At 46.1% G+C, this 19,470-nt stretch overlaps 1 protein-coding gene across 1 annotated transcript in view; it reads right to left on the minus strand.

Moving 5' to 3' along the window:
* The window catches only part of PROM1 (prominin 1), a 73,716-nt gene that overhangs the window by 27,290 nt on the left and 26,956 nt on the right, over nucleotides 1–19,470 (minus strand). The window contains exons 4-11 of the mRNA XM_023765014.1: nucleotides 17,935–18,055; nucleotides 15,023–15,086; nucleotides 14,144–14,233; nucleotides 9,668–9,885; nucleotides 7,841–7,915; nucleotides 6,405–6,468; nucleotides 3,077–3,236; nucleotides 239–391 (exon numbers count right to left, since the gene is read on the minus strand). Of these exons, the coding sequence (XP_023620782.1) occupies nucleotides 239–391; nucleotides 3,077–3,236; nucleotides 6,405–6,468; nucleotides 7,841–7,915; nucleotides 9,668–9,885; nucleotides 14,144–14,233; nucleotides 15,023–15,086; nucleotides 17,935–18,055 (945 nt within the window). The remainder of the gene's footprint in view (nucleotides 1–238; nucleotides 392–3,076; nucleotides 3,237–6,404; nucleotides 6,469–7,840; nucleotides 7,916–9,667; nucleotides 9,886–14,143; nucleotides 14,234–15,022; nucleotides 15,087–17,934; nucleotides 18,056–19,470) is intronic.

Raw genomic sequence — 19,470 nt, forward strand, 5'->3', positions numbered from 1 at the left:
TAATAGCTGCTTTAAAAAGGAGCCCACCATAAACAGCATGTTTAAGCTTATCTATCAAAGTGCAACTAATTTAGAATTTTCTTTGACTTTTTTACTCTTGATGAAATTTCCCAAATTGATAAAAGTATAATCAACCAACACACCGATGGAACGCAGTGCTCAGCCCAGAGGACCACCATGTCACCTACTCTCCTCCGAGTTTCCACCCCTCCACTGGCAAGGAAGAGCAAACACTCACACCATGAGGAAGGTGCCTCCGGTGTTTGAGACGCAGCCTCGTGTGGTTGGGGTGGCATTCCGTTTATAGCCAAACACGCCACACAACAAGCCCAGGTAATAAAAAATCATGATGAGAGTCAGAAAACAGCAGATAATCAAGCAACTCAGCCACCTGGTGAAACAAGCACAGTGCTATTACACATGAAAGAGGTGACATCCTCATAACACAAAAGCTGCCATACGGGGCAGAAATAATTGAGTATAATACTTGGCAATGAAATATTAGAAGCCCTTGTTAATTCCTCAGAAGGTGATGTGAAATGATGCCTTCCCACCGCTAGTCTTCCAACCCAACCAATAAGAAACATTAATTTTTATCTTGGTTTTGAAGTGTTCTCGCTCCATGGTCATAGGATTATTTTCTTCCTTTGCTTCACTTCTGTGGAGCTCATAAGCAGGGTTTGCTCAACTTCTCCAGGGCTACAAGTAACAATGAGCCTTAAGACTTTTACATTCTTTCAGGGTTCCTAACCCTGGATGTACTTATTAGAATAATGAGGAGGTGTAAACAGATCAAGATTATAGTCAACAGACAAAGAAATATTGAGCTCTTTTCCCAGGTATTTCTCTAAAATATTTTGTGACTGTACAGATGTTTGATGGGCATTGTCTCCTCCACAGAACCAGAAATTCTCCTCACAGTAAGTGCATTTTAGAATTTTACGAGCATCCTAAATCAAATGCCTACAGAAGGCAAATACCAATTTTGTAATGGTCCTGTGTGACATTTGAGGATAATGGATCCTCAATTAGGTCTTCCTGGCAGTCCTAGAGTGTACACGAAGCTTTTCCGGCAGCTGAGGCTAAAAATGTTTCCCAACCTTTAAAACACTAAAAAAAGAATTTACTTGTGAGACAAAAGCCTTTCATCCAATTAAAAGCAATCTTGATAATTATAATAATAGCCACCTGCATTCCTTCTATGGCATTTGTTCCAGATCCTAGGGACACATAATTCAATAAGCCATGGAATGTGGCCTCAGAAAGCCTTTACTGTTAATGCATGCCTCATTGGCTTAGTTAAATTTCTTTTAAAAATGACCTGATGGTCTCTGGGCAGGGGGAGCTGACAGGTGGACAGATAACTGTACCCTTCTTTCCATTTGTGAAACTTTAACGAGACTGTAAGTTCACTGAGAAAGGGTCTGTCTTACATTTGCCCTGATACCCACTGGGGTGGCCTCGCCCCACGGTAGGAAAACCGTCTCTGGATCACAGGGCAATAATGAAGAGACAGTCAGATGGGGTTGAAAATGCACCTCCGACAATGTTGTTGCTGCCTTAAGTGAGTCACTTCATTCCCCTGAGCCTCCGTTTTCTACAAAGCGAGGCTATAAATAGAACACAACCCAGGGGACGTTTGTGCATATTATACAGCAAGTCATGCGTGCGGTGCTGGTGGGCCTGCTGTAACCGTTCCCTAATGGCTAGTGATTATTGTTATGGTTTATCTTATGCTCTTGCATAACAAATAACCCAAATAGGAATGAATGTCTCTGGAGTGTCCTTGGGTTTGGGCAGTGAGAACACTTCCAAGGGTGGGTCATGGGGCTGAGCCTTTCAGAGGGGAAAGTGCTTCTCAACGGCTCACCTGATCCTCTGAATCCCTCAAGTCGCCAAGTCCTTCCCTCCCCGGCCCTTGGTCTGATATTCTGCCTGCACCTGCCAGGGCCAAACCCCGTCAGTAGCACTTTCTAATGGGCAAATGGCTGCTTACCTGAGCTCTTGGAAGAACTGACTGGGTTTAGGGATGCACTTTCTGCAAGCACTGACCTCTCCATATTTATTTTATAAACCAACGATGGAAAGAATATTACCCAACTGCCCTTGTCCTTAATTAAAGTTTTAAAATCCTGGTACATGCCTCAGATAATTATCACTACGATTCTAGAAGTCACTAATGACATCAAAAGTGCAACTTATTAAAAATTTGGCTCAAGAACTTCAAGTCTTCAAGTTAAATAAAATATGGAATGCATCCTGAATTTGAAGGTCAGCTCTGCAGAAACTATGCTCATGTTCTTCATGTAGTTTCAATTGTATTTTATTTTTTATTTCCATAATAAATTTACTTATAAGGTTTTATGATCTGTGATTTTTTTCTTTTTTTTAAAATCCTCACCCAAGGATACTTTTCCATTGATTTTTTTTTTTAAGAGACAGTAGAAGGGAGGGAGGAAGGGGAGAGAGAGAGAGAAAAACATCGATGTGAGAGAGACACATCGATTGGTTGCCTCCTGCATACTCCCTGATCAGGGCCAGGGATCGAGCCTGCAACCAAGGTATATGCCCTTGACCGGGAATCAAACCCAAGATCCTTCAGTCTGAGGGCTGACTCTCTAATCACTGAGCAAACCTGAGCAAGGCTGTGATTTTTTTCAATTATAGTTTACATTCAATATCATTCTGTATCAGTTTCAGATGTATAACATAGTGGTTAGACAATCATATACTTTACTGAGTGGCCCCCCCAATGAAGGGATTAAGAAGTACAAATTGGTAGCCACAGAATAGTCACAGAGATATAAATTACAGATAGGGAATATAGTCAATAATATTGTAATAACTATGTATGGGACAAAGGGGGTCCTTGAAATATCATATAATTTCCATTGTAGTGTATGCCCCAATGAAGTGAACAATTCAACTTTTCGAGTGAGCATCAACTAGGGTGAATACATTGGGTTATGGTCTCTTTGTACAACTTGCTCTCCTAAGATTATCTTGGTTATAAAGTCAAATTTACCGCATAGCAAGCTTCACACTCCTAGTTTACCAGCTTAAAGGAGGCACTCACCTGTATGACTCATATTTTTCCACCCTAGGCAATTCCCGGTAGATGTTACTTTCAAAGTTATCGATGGAATCCAAGAAAACTGACAGCTTTTCCTGAATGGGAACCTTTTGTGCTATCATTTTGATATTTAAACCAATGTAATTCAAGGTCCTTTTGACAGCTGGAAACAAAAACACCTCAGTCATGCATTCCTAGAGGAAACAGAAGCTTTGTTTGGGCACCAAAATGGAAAAAACTTGAACCACTTTCACTTTTTCCCATGTTATGTATGCACTTGAAGTATGAAAAGTTCTGCACCAAGCGGGAATGTAGCCAAGACCATCAAAAAGCAATTACTTAACAAAACAGCAGGCTAGGGGCATGGACTTTGAGGATATGGTGCTGAAATCAAGCCAGAGTTTTCTTCCTACTTATTTTATTTTACCCATTTTATTTATTTATTTATTGTTTAACTTATTTTTTTTTAAGGGTCAGATAATTAAAATGTACTGCGTACCTACCCCAGGCCAGGCACTTTTATCAATATTAACTCATTTATTGAGATAGGTATGCTTATTCCCATTTAATACCAGTGACCCTGGGGCTCATAGATGTTAAATACTTGCCCATATGTCTTTTTCAGAAAGCACTGGAAATGGAGCTTATCTAACTCTACAGCTTCTGTTAAGTGACTTCCGGAAAACAACTTCATAACCTAACAATTCCTTCCACTATGTGTCGGCATCAGAAACACACCAATTCTCTGGGGCTGAGGTTGTGAACAAGGGACTCCAGGTGGTATTTGTGTTAAATTTTTGTGTGGCTCATGCAAACTGAGCCTTGTCAAAGCACATCTGTGTTTGCTACATGCAAAAAGCAAGAATATCCCCAGTGGTCAAACAGTCCTCGTTCATCTCCACCCTAATCTTTCAGAGAGGAGGTTAAGATCTAGCTTTCTGGAAAGTGTCGGTAATGACCGGTCGAGAATAAAGGCCACGGGGGGTGCAGGGTGTCCCCTGGCCTGGCATTCTCACAAGGTGTACTGAGGACAGACAAGGCACTTAAAATCCTGATCCTGCGATCTCCGCAGCAGCCAAGACAAGGTGCACAGTTCTCTCGAGGCCATCTGGGTCTCCTGGTGAATTCTGGGTAGATGGGAGCATGGTAAAAGTGGTGGGAACCTTTTTCAAAGTGTGTTGCTCACAATATCACTGCATGTGGCTCAATGCCTCCTGCAAACAGCTTGCGTGCGAAAAGCCCCAGGATCCTCGGCGAGGTGACTCCATGGGCCTCTTTTTACCTCTGGGATTTCTGGGAGTCTGACAGATGAGATCTATGGACTCCCCCTCTCCTATGGATGGTTCCCTAAACTAAGAAGTGGGCCCCTGCCTGCCTCCCAAGCTGTCCTGCCCTGTCACTCTCACAGCTCCCCAGCCTGGCGAGCTCCGGTGCCCTCTCTTAGCAAATACCTCCTTCAGGCCTCAGAAGTCGCTTCCTCCAGGAAGCCTCCAATCAGCCTCGCCCCACCCCACGGACCTCAACATGTCACCAGAGTGTGATGAACAGCACCTGTACACATGCCCAGCCGAAGGGGCAGCAGTGGCCAGGCCTTAGTCACTTCCCATCTCAGGGCCCAGCAGAAACCTGGCACACAGTAGGCGCTTAAACGGTGTGCGCAGGACAGGACCAAATGGTCAAACCAGGGGAGCTGAGGGTTTCTATTTGTTTTGGATGAGCAGTGAATACTCCAGCTGACGAAGTGGCGCTCGCCTGGACCTGGGAAAATTCTGGCTTGTGTTTAGGCGACGATGGTGCGTGCAATGGGCCTCGCTCACGCACTCCACACACCGCGCTTTGCCAGACTTACAGGGGAAGCTGCACGGATTGGCAGGAGAGGTCTAGGAAGGGGAGGCAGAGAAAGCAAACAGAGATCAGTAAGTACGTGGCTATCAGAGGTACGGCATTGGTCAGCCTTAGGATGCTGGCATAGCAAAGCGTGACTTTGTCTTTAACATCGGAGTATTTTTAGGTGAAATATTAGACTGAACAAAAAAAAGAAAACCCACAGGGCATCTAAAGCACTATATAGTGGGGGGAAAAAATTTTTTAAACCACAAGTCTTAATGGGTTGAAAGAATAGTATTAGAAAAAAAAAATCAAGTACCTCTAACACAATATTTCAAACTACTTGGTCAACAGATAAAAAGAAGCACTGAGAAAATGATTTGTTTAAAAGAGAAGATAGTTGGCCTGCCCAGTGTGGCTCAGTGGTTGAGCAATGACCCTTGAGCCAGGAGGTCAAGGTTAGATTCCTGGTCAGGGCTCATGCCCAGGCTGCTGTGGGCTCGATCCCCAATAGGGGGCGGCAGGAGGCAGCTGATCAATGATTCTCTCTCATCACTGATGTTTCTATCTCTCTATTCCTCTCCCTTCCTCTCTCTAAAATCAATAAAAATATATTTAAAAATAAAAATAAAAGAGAAGATAGTCTTACACAGCTTCAGAGATGTCTCCTCTTAGCAGACAACCCAGGTTTATGCCTACCCTAACCTCAATATAACGTGATTCAATCATTCGCAACCAGTAGAATTCACTCAACCTCAGTCTGTCTCTCCAAACTGTGAGCGACCTTCAGAATCTAAATACCACTACGTCAGCATCAGAAGACAAATAAACATCTTCAAAGACAAAATAAATCCTTATACATAGTATTCTTTTTAAAAATATCAATTTTAAGTTCTTTTAGGAAATATAATAATCTACAGCTTTTGCCCCAGTGATAACAATCAGAATGTGACTCCAAGCTTTGGCTTCTGGTTGCTCTGATAGCTCACCCTGAGGGCTCATCACTGCAGTGTGGCTCTCAGCCAGGCAGCTTCCCGCCAGCAGGGGGCAATGTCAATTAGTGCTCATACGAGGATTATTATTTTTTAAATCAATGTCAATTGGGAATTTGGTACCATCAAAAAACTCTGATATTCCTTTAGTTTTCTAGGTCTTAGTGAGAGAACATTTTTTTCAAAATATATTTCATTTATTTTTTTACAGAGAGGAAGGGAGAGGGATAGAGAGTTAGAAACATCGATGAGAGAGAAACATTGATCAGCTGCCTTTTGCACACCCCCTACTGGGGATGTGCCCACAACCAAGGTACATGCCCTTGACTGGAATCGAACCTGGGACCCTTGAGTCCGCAGGCTGATGCTCTATCCACTGAGCCAAACCGGTTAGGGTGAGAGAACATTTTTTAAGAGGGAAAGAGAACAATGGAATTCTTAGTAGATTTCTTTGTGCTAACCACCAATGCTTAATGAGGAGAGATACAAAATTATTTCAGTCTGTGACTCACCTGGTGGTATTTCCGTGGTTTGTTTTTGCACTCTCTCGGGTATATTATTAATGGATTGATAGCTCTAAAAAACAGTTCAAAATAAATTGATATGCATAGCAAGTAGAACACCAGGAACCGGTACTCATTTAGCACAGAGCAGAAAAGCAAAATACAAATGTAACATTTACCTTAAGGTGGAAATTATCATTATGTGGCCATTAAAAGTCTCATAAGATTCACCGTAGAGGGGACTTGCTTTCAGCTGTACCCATCGAAGATTATGCTAAAAGTTTTTAACTTTCCACTTTTAACTCATGTTAAGTTTACATGTATCTACACCATACCAGTGTCTCTCAAATGGGGACAATGCTGTCCCCCCAGGAGACATGTGGCAATGTGTAGAGACATTTTGGTGGTCACAGCTGAGAGGAGCTGCTGGCATTGTGCAGGGCGGGGTGAGGGTGCTCAGAAATACCTTGCAATGCATAGGAACAGCCCCCACTGCAAGGAATTTCCCAGCCCCACACATCCGTATGCTGAGGTTAGGAAACCCGGATCCATACAACGCACCGTGTGCAGATGCAGATTCACAGATAACCCATTTCTGCGAATTTCTAAAATAGCCTCTTCTTTTCCAATGCAATCACAACGTGAAATTGGGGGTCTAGGCTCACAGAAAACAATGTCCTTAAAGCCCAGCTTCTGGAGAATACACATTGTAGTGAGGCCAAAACAAAAACGAAGACAGCCTTGCCCAGCCAGGTTGCTTGGAGGCTAAATCCGGGGCAGGAAAATGTCCTTCTTTCCCCAAGTCACTCAAGGAACTATCCAGCCTCTTCCCTGGAAGGGCCTTAACTTGTGTTTCTGTGTGTCAGCTGGCGCGTGTCGCCCCCTGCCTGGGAGCACTGCAGCGACTGTAACCTGTTCTGAACGCAAGGTCTGTGTCCCCCCTAAAATGCAAATGTTGAAATCCCTCCCCCAGAGTGATGGTATTAGGAGGTGGGCCTCTGGGGGTGATGAAGTCAGGAGAGTGGATCCCCTTGAATCGGGTTGGGGCCCTTATACAGGAGCCCCAGGGAGCTCTCTGCCAGGTGAGGAAAAGGACCGGATGACAAGGACCCAGTGAGAAATGACCGCCTGCCACCTGGACGGGTCTCTCACCGGATCCCGGACATGCCGGTGTTCTGATGGCAGAAGTCCCGCCACCAGAACTGGGAGAAATAAATGTCTGCCTCGAACAGCCGCCCGGCCTATGATGCTGTTTTATGGCAGTGCAATCCAAGATGTAAACTTGGTGAGGTTTACGGTACCCCAGGGGCTACTGCAGCCTAGCAGCATCGATGACATAAAACAACATCCCAACTAAATCTCACTACTTTTCTTCTGTTACCTGTTTTCGTACGCATTAGTCTGCTCGTTAAAATAAGCTACTGTATGTTTCCCAGATAACATACCATTTGGACCAGGCTGGATAGATTTGTCTGAAGAACACCATTGACGTTATTAATTTCGTTATCCAACAATCTGAGCTGAAATGTGTAAGGCAAAACATAAGGCAAGGTGGTTACCCCCAAATCACTTGTCATCTTATATCCAAGTTCCATAGGGTATGATCTATATTTTTGGGAACAACAGAGTATTGTGTGGGGAAAACACATTTAGCACAGAATGGCCTGTATCAAGCACTAATTTTAGATGGGGGAGGTCTCCTGCCTCAGGAGGGAGAGAAATTGAACATAGACTGAATAGGTGTGACCTCAGATTTTAGGTACTGAATATCCTATATAATAAAGATGTAATACGCAAATGGTCATTACGCCGTGAAGTGTAACGACCGACCGTGGAATGACCGACTCACGGATCAGCAGGAGGGTGGGGCAGCGAGACACAAGTGGGCAGTGGAGAGCTACAGGAGGGGACAGGGCAGCAAGCTATGAAGGGGTCGGGGGGAGCTACTGGAAGGCAGCAGCGAGCTACTGGCAAGCTACTGGTGCACGGATTCATGCGCAGGGCTACTAGTTGAATAAACAATCTTTTCAAAAACACATTTAAAAGTAATACAGTCCGTGGTTCTCTTGGTGCATGATCTGGAATAAATTTTTCATTTTACATCATGCATAGATTTAAAGTGTCCTATCTCTTACCAATACCAAGACAAATATCCTGTACCTCCCGACACGGTATACCGAAGACACAGTATCACTTTTGTGATATCCTGACAAATGTGCATACTTTAAATCTAATCATGAGGGAACATCAGACAAATATAAATTGAAGGTCATTCTGTATAATAAATGCCTGTAGTCTTAAAAAATGTCAATGTAGTCCTAGCTGGTTTGGCTCAGTGGATAGAGCGTCGGCCTGCGGACTAAAGGATCCCAGCTTCACTTCCAGTCAAGGGCACATGACTGGGTTGTGGGCTTGATCCCCAGTAGGGGGCGTGCAGGAGGAAACTGATCAGTGAATCTCTCTGATCATTGATGTTTCTATCTCTCTCTCTCCTTCTCCCTTCCTCTCTGAAATCAATAAAAATATATATTTTTTAAAATGTCAATGTCATAAGAAAAAGATAGACTCAGACACTGTCTCAGATTGAAGAAACTAAAGAAATGTGAAAACCAAAGACCACATGTGATCCTGGAGTGGACCTTAGACTGAAATGGAAAAAAAAAGCATTTTGAGAAAAATTGGCAAAATCTGAATATACACTGTAGGTTAGATGATAGGATTAGGTCAATGGTATATGTCCTCACGTTGATAATGGTATTACTTGCTATGTAAGGTCAGGAAATATTTAGGGTAAAAGGGCATAATGCCTGCAACTTTCCTGCAAACAACTGAGAAGAGAACAAAATGCCTATCATTTTATGCATATCCTAGAGGCCCGATGCATGAAGATTCATGCAAGAATAGGCCTTCCTTCCCCTGGCTGCCGGCATCGCCTTCGCTCTGGCCCGGAGTCGCCTTTCGGCCTTCCCACACTTCCCAGAGGCCCAGAGCGGCTGGGGTGGTGCGGAATGCCTGTGTCATCATCATAGCAATGTCCCGGCCTGGCCGTTGCCATCTTTGTCACGTCAATTTGCATATTCCCTCCTTATTGGCTGTGGGCTCAAGGGGGGGCTTCCTACTACTTCTTCCCTCACTGCGGCCATTCCAGTGGTGATCAGGTGCCAGGAATATGGACAGAGCCCAGGCGCTGTGCATGGGGGCAGGCACCCACGTGGAGCCCTGCCCAGATGCCCAAAGACCCTGCCTCGCATGCGACGAGGTCGCCCCCTCACCTGGCCCAGGTAGGTGTTGTTGTCCAGCTGGTCCAGAGACATTCTGATGGAGTCGCACCTGGCACGCTGGGCGGGTACGGAGCACACGGGGTCCTTGAGGGACTGCTCCAGGTCTCTTTTCACATCCTGCAGGCCTCTGTAGATCTCTTCGGGTGATTTCTTTAACTCCCATAAGTTTTTGTTCACGGACACCAGGAGTACTTTGGTGTCTCTGATCTCTGTGGGAACATAGCTCACTTCAGGGCAGAGGCACCCACAGGCTGCTGCGGCAGTACGTCCCATCTACAAACCTCCTAAGTGCTCCTGGGAATGCCCCCCCATCCCCTCCCACCCCCCGGGAGCCTGCCACTGCTGGCTCCTCCGCCAGCCCCTGTGACCAGCTCAGCCTTCCCGCTTGGGGAACTCGATGGGGACATCTGGATGTGGCAGTAACCACTGGACAGGGCGTGGCAACCTCAGGAAAAGGTGTTGCTGCCCCAGAATCACCAGGCCTTGAGGAGGCCAGCCCAGCCCCAGCCGACGTGGCTCAGTGGTTAAGTATCGACTTATGAACCAGGAGGTCACGGTTTGATTCCCGGTCAGGGCACATGCCTGGATTGCAGGCTCGATTCCCAGTGTGGGGTGTGCAGGAGGCAGCCGATCCATGATTCTCTCTCATCATTGATGTTTCTAACTTTCCCTCTCCCTTCCTATCTCTGAAACCAATAAAATTTTTTTTTTTTTTAAAGAGGCCAGCCCAGACCAGCTAGCATCTCCACCCCTGAGCAGTTTTCACCCATCTTACGCTGTGGCTAGTCAAAGAGCTGGAAGAAAGTGCAGAGGAACAGGGAAGAGTATGGTTTTGGATTCAGGCAGGTCTGGGTGCAGACCCGAGCTTCCCTATGCACAGGCCGTGTAACTAGAAGATGAATCCTGAACATTTTGCCGGCAGTTTCCTCAAATGCTGACACCGCCACCACGCTCATCAGGAAATGTGGGGATCAGAAGGACCCGACTGAACCTCCTCGATGGCAGGGAGACCGTCTGTCTTATTTTAGGGGCCCCGCAGCCTGGAACACATCCTTAGACGTGGAAATCCCTAATACTTGTTTGCAACCCTGATTTCTCTGGTGCGCAGAGCTCCGCACTCATCACCAGGGAAGTAGCAGATTACAACTCTTTTCACAGTGACTGACGGCCCCAGCAGGACAAGGTGGGGAATTTAAATAGAGGGCATGCTCTTCTTCTGAGCGAGTAGGTCTTCCAGGCTCACAAAACACATAGCGGAGCCGCATGCGGGGGTTGCTAGGAAAGGGGGAATGCCCTTGAAAATGTGTTTTTCCAACTTTCCTGGGCTACCACATGAGCGTGAGTGCTAAAATAACAACAACAACAACAAACACACACACACACACATACACACACACACACACACACACACTTTAAAGCTTCCGTGTGGTAGAATCAAAAGTAGTTTGAGGTCTCATCTGATCCCAGTTCTGCTCCTACCATGTAACAGCACCCCTGGCAAACTCCCCCACCTCTGGGGTCTCTGTTTCCTCGTCTGTAATGGAGGAAGCTGGTTGGGTCATCTCCTGGTCCCTAGGAGAGTCTGTCGTTCTACGCTGTGCCCTAGCAGGTTTGCCCTTAGGAGATGGCATTGCCCATGTCTCCATGTTGGAACCTCAGCTTTGATGAGACCTGGGAGGCTTCCAGGGTGGGACTGTATGACCCTGGGTCCCATCTCCTCATCTGCACAGCAAACCTTAAAGTCTGTTCCACACAATCTTCTCTCTTGAATGGTGCTCCCGGTGTAGCGGAACAACATTTGAGGTCATCACAATATTTAAGACTATCCGTTTCTCATCTCTGGGCCTCGGTGTCTCGTGTCTTCCACCTCCCTCCCAGAATTGTCAGCAAAGGATGGAACTGGTACCCGCTCACATTAGAGGCTCAATAAACAGCTACCGTAGCAAAACAAGAAACAAAGAACACGGCTGCCACTAGAAACACACAACAGAAAGCACACAAGCACACCCAAACACATTCACATCACACAACACACACACACACACACATACACCTCGTCTTCACGTTGTGTGGTTAATTAACCCTCACGGTTTACCTGCGCACTTTGACTTCAAGAAGAGTTATTTTAAGGTAAGAAACAAATGACAACAACAAAAAGTGATGGATGGTAACATAAACTGGTGGCCCAGAGAACACGTGTTCGGTTGGGCACCATCCATAGACATTCTGGGTTATAGGAACCATTTTGAGGACTGAGGCATAAATATACATATTTTTTTCCAGGGTTTCGAGGCATTTTTATGTCTGTAAAACATCCAGTGGGTTACAACTCTGGGAGTCATGCCAGGCCTGCCAAGATCACCCACATCATGTATCTGAAGTGAGTGAAAGAGATTTCAGGTTCTCCACTTTAGTTCATTAACATTTTGCCAGCTCACAGCACACTGCCTTTACAGATCCCGATGGGCAGCTCAAAATGATTTGCTCAAATAACTTTGCCTGTTCCTGCTCTCTCCAGAGGCTACTAAACGCATAAGGCTGTGGCGAATGTTTAGAAAAAATATTGCTGAAGCAGTTTATTAAGCACATTTTAAACAGCCCAGGCAACACCCGAGGCTAAAGGTTCACTTATTTGGCCCGGCTACACAATAATAGGACTTTAATACTTTAATACCAATGCATGAGGCACTGGAGAGGAAAATGAATGTGTTTTAATTGCCTTTGATCCAAAGAGAATTACAATTCAAATATTAAAACTTGGCCAAACCATGGGGCAAAAGTCAGGTTCCCCGCCAACCACATGGCATTGTTCATCCACTTTAAAATATATATATATTATATTATATATATTATATATTATATTATATATATTATATATAAAATATATATATATTATTGATTTCAGATATATCAAGGAGGGGTATCCATCCTGTGTCCTTCCTGCCCTTGTCCCACTCCTGCTCTCGGCCACTCAGGGTGTGGCACCTGGAGAATCATCGCTGATGGTCACTCTACCAGGAATCAAACTGTGACCTCCTGATTCATAGGTTGATGCTCAACCACTGAACCACGCCGATGGAGCCATTCAGAGTTTGGGAGCTGGAAGAGATCTTGACAGATAAATATTCCAAATGCACAACTCACAAAGGGCGTGGGGCACAGGGACGCCTGGTGTCCTCCCATGGCCACACCAGTTCTTGACTCCACATTCCTATCTCTTCCTCCCATGACACTGTGAGGTTTGGCCTGGGACAGCTTGAAACAACCCTACATCTTCACACTCCGAGTGGACCCAAACACCATCTGGGCTGGTCCGGGCAACGCAGGCTTTATAACCAGACTGGGGTCTGAGTCCCAGCTCCACCTCTTCCCAGCACCCTAACCTTGAACTAGATAAACCGTCTCTGGGCCTTACTGTACTGAGCGGGTAAAAGGCAGGTGACAGCACCCACCCACAGAGTTGTGAGCACCTGGCACATAGCACAGACAGTTTCTCAACGTCTGGAAGGGTCTGGGAGGTTGTTTTGTAAGTTGCAGTTTATTAAAATCAGTATATCTGTTCACTTACACTGTCAACTGTGGTGACTTTGAATATATTATGTATAATTTCACTTTACAGAACTTGTTCTTTCGGGGGCAAAGGAAAGAGAGTAATCAAGCCGGTCTGGTGTAGCTCAGTGGTTAAACATTGGCCTATGAACCAGAAGTTCATGGTTCGATTCCCAGTCGGGGCACATGCCTGGGTTTTGGGCTTGATTCCCGGTGGAGGGGGGTGGGGGCTGCGGGAGGCAGCAGATTGATGATGTTTCTATCTCCCTATCTTTCTTCCTTCCTCTCGCTCTAAAAATCAATAAAAACTGTTTGTTTTTTTTTAAAAAGGAGTAATCAATAGACCCCAAAACCTAAAATTCCATGGGCTACTCATCTTCAATAGCAGCGGCCAACTAGCTTTTCTGGGAAGGTTAGACAGTAAATCTTCCATGCTCCGTGGGCGCCGGGCCCCTGCAGTAACCACCTCCGCCATCCTGGAGAGAATGCAGCCACTGATGTTGCCCAAACCAGTGAGCTCACCCGCATCCCAATAACGTCACCAACAGAAACAGGCGCCTGTCCCTGTCCATCTGCCACTATTGTTTCAAGTGGCCTGTAGGCCATCAGTACGATGACCATGACACAAGCTTTAAAAAAGCATTATATGGAGAAGAGGTCAATGAAAAAAAAAGGGGGGGGTGGACATACGTAATACTTTCAACAACAAAGATTTAAAAGAAAAAAAAGGAGGAAAAAATTAAACACTATTATTATGCCCAATCTGCCACTAGTATGCCCTGTTTTTTGGAACAGCACAGGTGGTGGCGGTCGCCCCGGGTGACCGGAGGGAAACCCAGGAGAGGGAGAGGGAGCCTGGGAAGCCCGAGCCTTTGGGGGAACATTCCCTCCGTCACTTCGGCCTGTCACAGCACTCACCTTCTGCCATGGCCTCGACGTCATCAAGAACGGGGAACGTTTTAAGTTTTACGTGTTCCTGAATGTCGCCTCCTAGCAAGGTCTTAATATCTAAATGCAAACAGGCATAAGGGAGTGTGAGGGGCGCCCCGTGTCCTTCCTGCCCATGTCCCACTCCTGCTCTCGGCCATGCAGGGTGTGGCGCCTGGAGAGTCACCTTTTGTCGTCCCCCGCCCCCGAATGGCCCTGAGGCCTGAAGCCTCCGGCCAAGAACCAGGGTCCCTCAACCTTGGCACCATTGCCATGAGGGGCTGCGTAGTTCTTTGCCGAGGAGGCTGCCAGCTGTTTGTTCTGTGCATTGTGGGATTCGTAGTGCATCCTTGGTCTCTACCAACAGAGGCCAGTACCCCTGCCGACCCCCCTCACCCAGTTGGACAACCAGAAATGTCCCTGGATGTTGCCAAACGTAGCCAGGAGCACACAGCCCCAGGCTGAGAACCGCTGCAGCCTTGCGTGGGAGCTGCCTGTGGGCATGCAGGGAGGAGCGGGCTCCCCCTCCCCCCCCAAGCCCCCAGCTTCTCTGGGGCCTGTTTCTATCTTCAACAAGGAACCTGACAGAGACCCACTCCTCCCACCCCTGGGGCATGGAGGATGGGCCCTTGTGACTATAATGAAATAACAGCCTTCTCACCCTAAAGGCTCGGTTTCCATCCTGAGCAGCACACTGCAAACTGGCACTAACTCTAGGGAAGGACTTTTCCGTTTTCCCCTCCTTTCGCACAGAAGTTGTAGAAACAGCATAGTTCACCTGCGTCTGTGTTTTATGGGAGGTGGCTGTCGCAACCTCCAGCCAAAACAAGCCCACACGAAAAACTCGAGGCAACTGGAAATGTCACTTACTGTCCAGATCTGAGACGGCCTTTTTCTTTGTGGTGGTGTACTGGTCTAGCACGTAGTTAATTTGCTAAAATAAAATAAATAAAATACAGATGATGTGTTATAGAATTGTACACCTGAAACCTCTATACTTTTATGAACCAAGGCCACCCCAATAAATTCAGTAAAAATAAATAAAATAACATGAAACTTTCTCATCTAAAGTCCAAAACCACAATTAAAAAAAGAGCTCTAACATACAAAAATTATCCTGAATCTGGCCGGCATGGCTCAGTGGTTGAGCATCAACCTATAAACCAGGAGGTCACAGGTTCAATTCCCGGTTAGGGCACATGCCCAGGTTTCGGGCTCCATCCCCAGTGTGGGGCATGCAGGAGGCAGCCAATCAATGATTCTCTCTCATCTGGATGTTTCTATCTCTCTCTCCCTCTCCTTTCCTCTCTGAAATGAACAAAAATACTTTTAAAAATTACCTCAAACCAGAACATTTTTAAAAAGAAAGTAGGCTCTTGGAGATGTTTACATTTTCTGACACCCAGACTTGTTAACGACACTCCAACGCGTGTTAGCGTAAGAAACATGATTCCGCCCTGACCGGTTTGGCTCAGTGGATAGAGCATCGGCCTAAGGACTGAAGGGTCCCAGGTTCGATTCTGGTCAAGGGCATGTACCTTGGTTGCGGGCACATCCCCAGTAGGAGGTGTGCAGGAGGCAGCTGATCAATGTTTCTCTCTCATCGATGTTTCTAACTCTCTATCCCTCTCCCTTCTTCTCTGTAAAAAAATCAATAAAATATATTAAATTAAAAAGGAAGAAAGAGAGAGAGAGAGAGAGAGAGAGAGAGAGAGAGAGAGAGAGAGAGAAAGGAAGGAAGGAAGGAAGGAAGGAAGGAAGGAAGGAAGGAAGGAAGAAAGAAAGAAAGAAAGAAAGAAAGAAAGAAAGAAAGAAAGAAAGAAAGAAAGAAAGAAAGAAAGAAAGAGGGAAAGAAAGAAAGAAACATGACTCCTTAGTTCTCGGGATGCTGGGCAGTGGTTCTGTGGCTGGGACACAGGGGCTACTCCCTCCACGTGGCCTCTCATTTCTCCAGCGTTCAGCCTGGGCGTTTTCACTGTGGTCCGGGCAGTGAGAGAACAGGGCTGGAGGCTTGGGGCTGCGGGAAGCGTAAGCCTGACACTAGCACAAGGTCACGTCTGTCTGTCTGCTGAGTTCTTTTGGTCACAGCAAGTCTCAGAGGCAGCCCGGGTTCGACGGGTGTGAACAGTCCCGCCTCTGGAAGGGAGGGACGGGAGAGAATCTGGGGCCACCGGGCACCTGCCACACCAGGGCCCCTGTATCCAGGGCTGGTCCTGAGCTGCCTGTGAGCGCTGCTTGCTCTATCTTGGTGTCCTGGCGGTCTCCCCCCACACCCTCACCCACATCCTCACCCTATGCTGCTGTGTTAAGTAACTGCTGCCAACCTCCTCGGTGAAAATATGTCAGTTTTTTAAAAAATATATTTTATTGATTTTTTACAGAGAGGAAGAGAGAGGGATAGAGAGTTAGAAACATCAGTGAGAGAGAAACATTGATCAGCTGCCTCCTGCACACCCCCTACTGGGGATGTGTCCGCAACCAAGGTACATGCCCTTGACGGCAATCGAACCTGGGACCCTTCAGTCTGCAGGCCGACACTCTAACCACTGAGCCAAACCCGTTAGGGCAAATGTGTCAGTTTTTAACTTTTCATTCCTCCAGATGCTAGAGCAAGGGTAAATACCTCACTGTTCGGGGCCACGCATGTTTCCTCTGCAAAATGACTACACATTTTCTGCTCTGTTTTTTAAAGCCTTCTTTAAAGCTCTTCATGTTTTTTGAAGTAGACACACTTCCCTAAAAGTCATAACAATCCACTACCCTCCCAAGTTTCTGAAAGCAACCCCAACGTGCACCAGCCACGACTGCTACGTATTTAATTTTGCCAACATTTTAGGGGGGGAAAGGGTTCACTTTGTAGTCTTTAGAGTGACAGGTGAAAATGTTATGAGTTTTTGTTCACAGATTGGGGAAATGAAACACTTGCCTCTGTGTAATGCTGTCAAGTGATGGATAAAATTAGCTTCTCTAATCTCCATATTTAAAAATGCCTTTTAGGTCCAACCACATATTTAAAAACTGATACAGTATTTAACGTGAGTACTTTTCAGGCTGCACTAGCGGTGAGGAACACCTGCCGTGTGAGGACACAGTGGGTTCTGCAGGCTCCCATGACCAAATCCAATGTGCGCTCGCTTCTCTCCAGCTGGGACCCGGAGCTCAGCCACGTATTTGAGGGCTAATGTCTGCTCAGACATTTTGTAAATCTATGTTCTGAATAGGCAAGTCAACCATGTGTTACTGGGACATAGAAAAAAGGTGCCTTTGGGCATGATGATCCCAGTCCCCAAAGACAACGTGTGTGTGTGTGTGTGTGTGTGTGTGTGTGTGTGTGCAGGTGCACATGGGGGTCCACTCCCCAATCTACATAGATATTAGCAAGTGGATGTTTATAAAGAACAGAGGTTTCATGACAAAGGTACCTTCATGCGAAACAGTGGAGAGTTAACTACACTGCCAAAAAGTGAAGGATAACGGTACCCAAAGATATTTTTCTATAAAAAAAAAAAAGTCATGAGACCCTTAGAATGGTTAAGCACTTCTATGATGTGTACTATATTTTATGTTACCTTAATAAAATAAAATGACATCCATTTTGAAGTCATGCTTTTGAACTGTTTTAGACATCACGTGCTGGGCGTTTATTTCTTCATCTACAACATTAAAACCTGTCTGCATTGATGCGTGGGTTTCCAGAAGGTCTGAATGAGATTTCAAATAGACACAGGAACTCCGCAAGGCCCCAAACGCTACGCACGGCGGGATACACAGACGGCTCTTACCGGTACAGTCACATTCTGGAGAGTCCTCAGGTCTCTGAAATTGCTTTCGGCCAGTGTCCGGGCCTTTCTGATGTGAGTCCTGAGGTAGTGGTTTGCCATGAAACCATAGATGATACCAATGCTGCGGGGAAAGCACGGGAGAAGGAAGAGCGTTTCCCGGGTGCCCGCCCTCGGCGGATGGCCAGGTGCAGGCAGCACGCTGACGAGGAGGGGCAGGGCCCTGAGCAGGGCCCCAGAGGGACAGGACCCTGCTCCCCACCCAACCCCCCCCCCTCCACTGCTGCAGCCTCCCGCCATGATCCCATGATGCACCCACCACCACCACCACCACCACGTGGGCCGCAGAGCAGGACCCCGTCTGCTCAGGGAAGACACAGAGCCACGTAAAATGCACTGTTCTGGTAAATAGTGAATCGAATAAATGGGACAATGTTCATGATACACTGTGAGGGAAACAGTAACTGACAAAGGGTACAAGGCAGTAGCTTGTGCAATAGTCACATTCCATACAGATGTGATTGCAGGTACGCACCCTCCGGTGCAGCGCGCATACACACACACACACACACACACACACACACTCACACACTCACACACTCTCACACACACACACCTCTGCTCCCCCAAAGAAGACTATCAAGCAAAATACCAAAATGATAAGACTGCTTTGGGCTTTCTATCAGTGTGGTTTCTCTAATTATCTCTGTTAGTTGTTGTATTGTCTGGGTTGAAAAGAAACATGAGTCACTTTAGCCGTAAAATGCTATATGAAAGCTGTGAACAATAATGTACATGCTGTACCATCCCATTTTACGTAAAGCACAGAACCATACAGGGTGATGCTGCTTAAAGTCGTGGTTATATTTGGGGAGAGGTAGATAATGATGTAATTGATGTGTCCACTTCATAGAAACTCATGAATATGTATTTATGCCAGGGATTCTTTTCATGGTGGAAAACATACTTCAATAAAGAATTTCAAAAACAGTATCTGAAAGGCTCCTCTACCTGAAAATACAACACATTTTTCAAGCCAAAAAAGGTCTACATTTAATCATTCTGGGGGCTTTTAATGTTGACTAGTTACTAACAATCTCCTGACTTAAATTAACTTGACCAATCAGTTTGTTTTTATGGCAAAGCCTTAGTTAGAATATGAAAATGTCACATTTAAAAATGGCTAATTACCAAGGCTTTGCTAAACGTAGCCACTAGGTGGCAGTAAAGAATTATATGAACACTAGAGGCCTGGTACATAAATTTGTGTACTGGTGGGGTTCAGCCGGCCCTCCGTGATGAGGACCTATCGGAGGCGGGGATGGCCAGAGCTAGGGGCAGCAGTTGTTCTGGTCATTCTGGTCATTCTGCTGGTCAGTTGCTGGGGTTTTATAATATAACAACAGACCAATTTACCTACAGAAGTCAGTAACAAAACTGTTAAGTTTGCCCTAACCAGTTTGGCTCAGTGGATAGAGCATCGGCATGCGGACTCAAGGGTCCCAGGTTCGATTCCGGTCAAGGGCATGTACCTTGGTT

Source organism: Myotis lucifugus, unplaced genomic scaffold, assembly GCF_000147115.1.
Source record: "Myotis lucifugus unplaced genomic scaffold, Myoluc2.0 scaffold_367, whole genome shotgun sequence".
NCBI lineage: Eukaryota > Metazoa > Chordata > Mammalia > Chiroptera > Vespertilionidae > Myotis > Myotis lucifugus.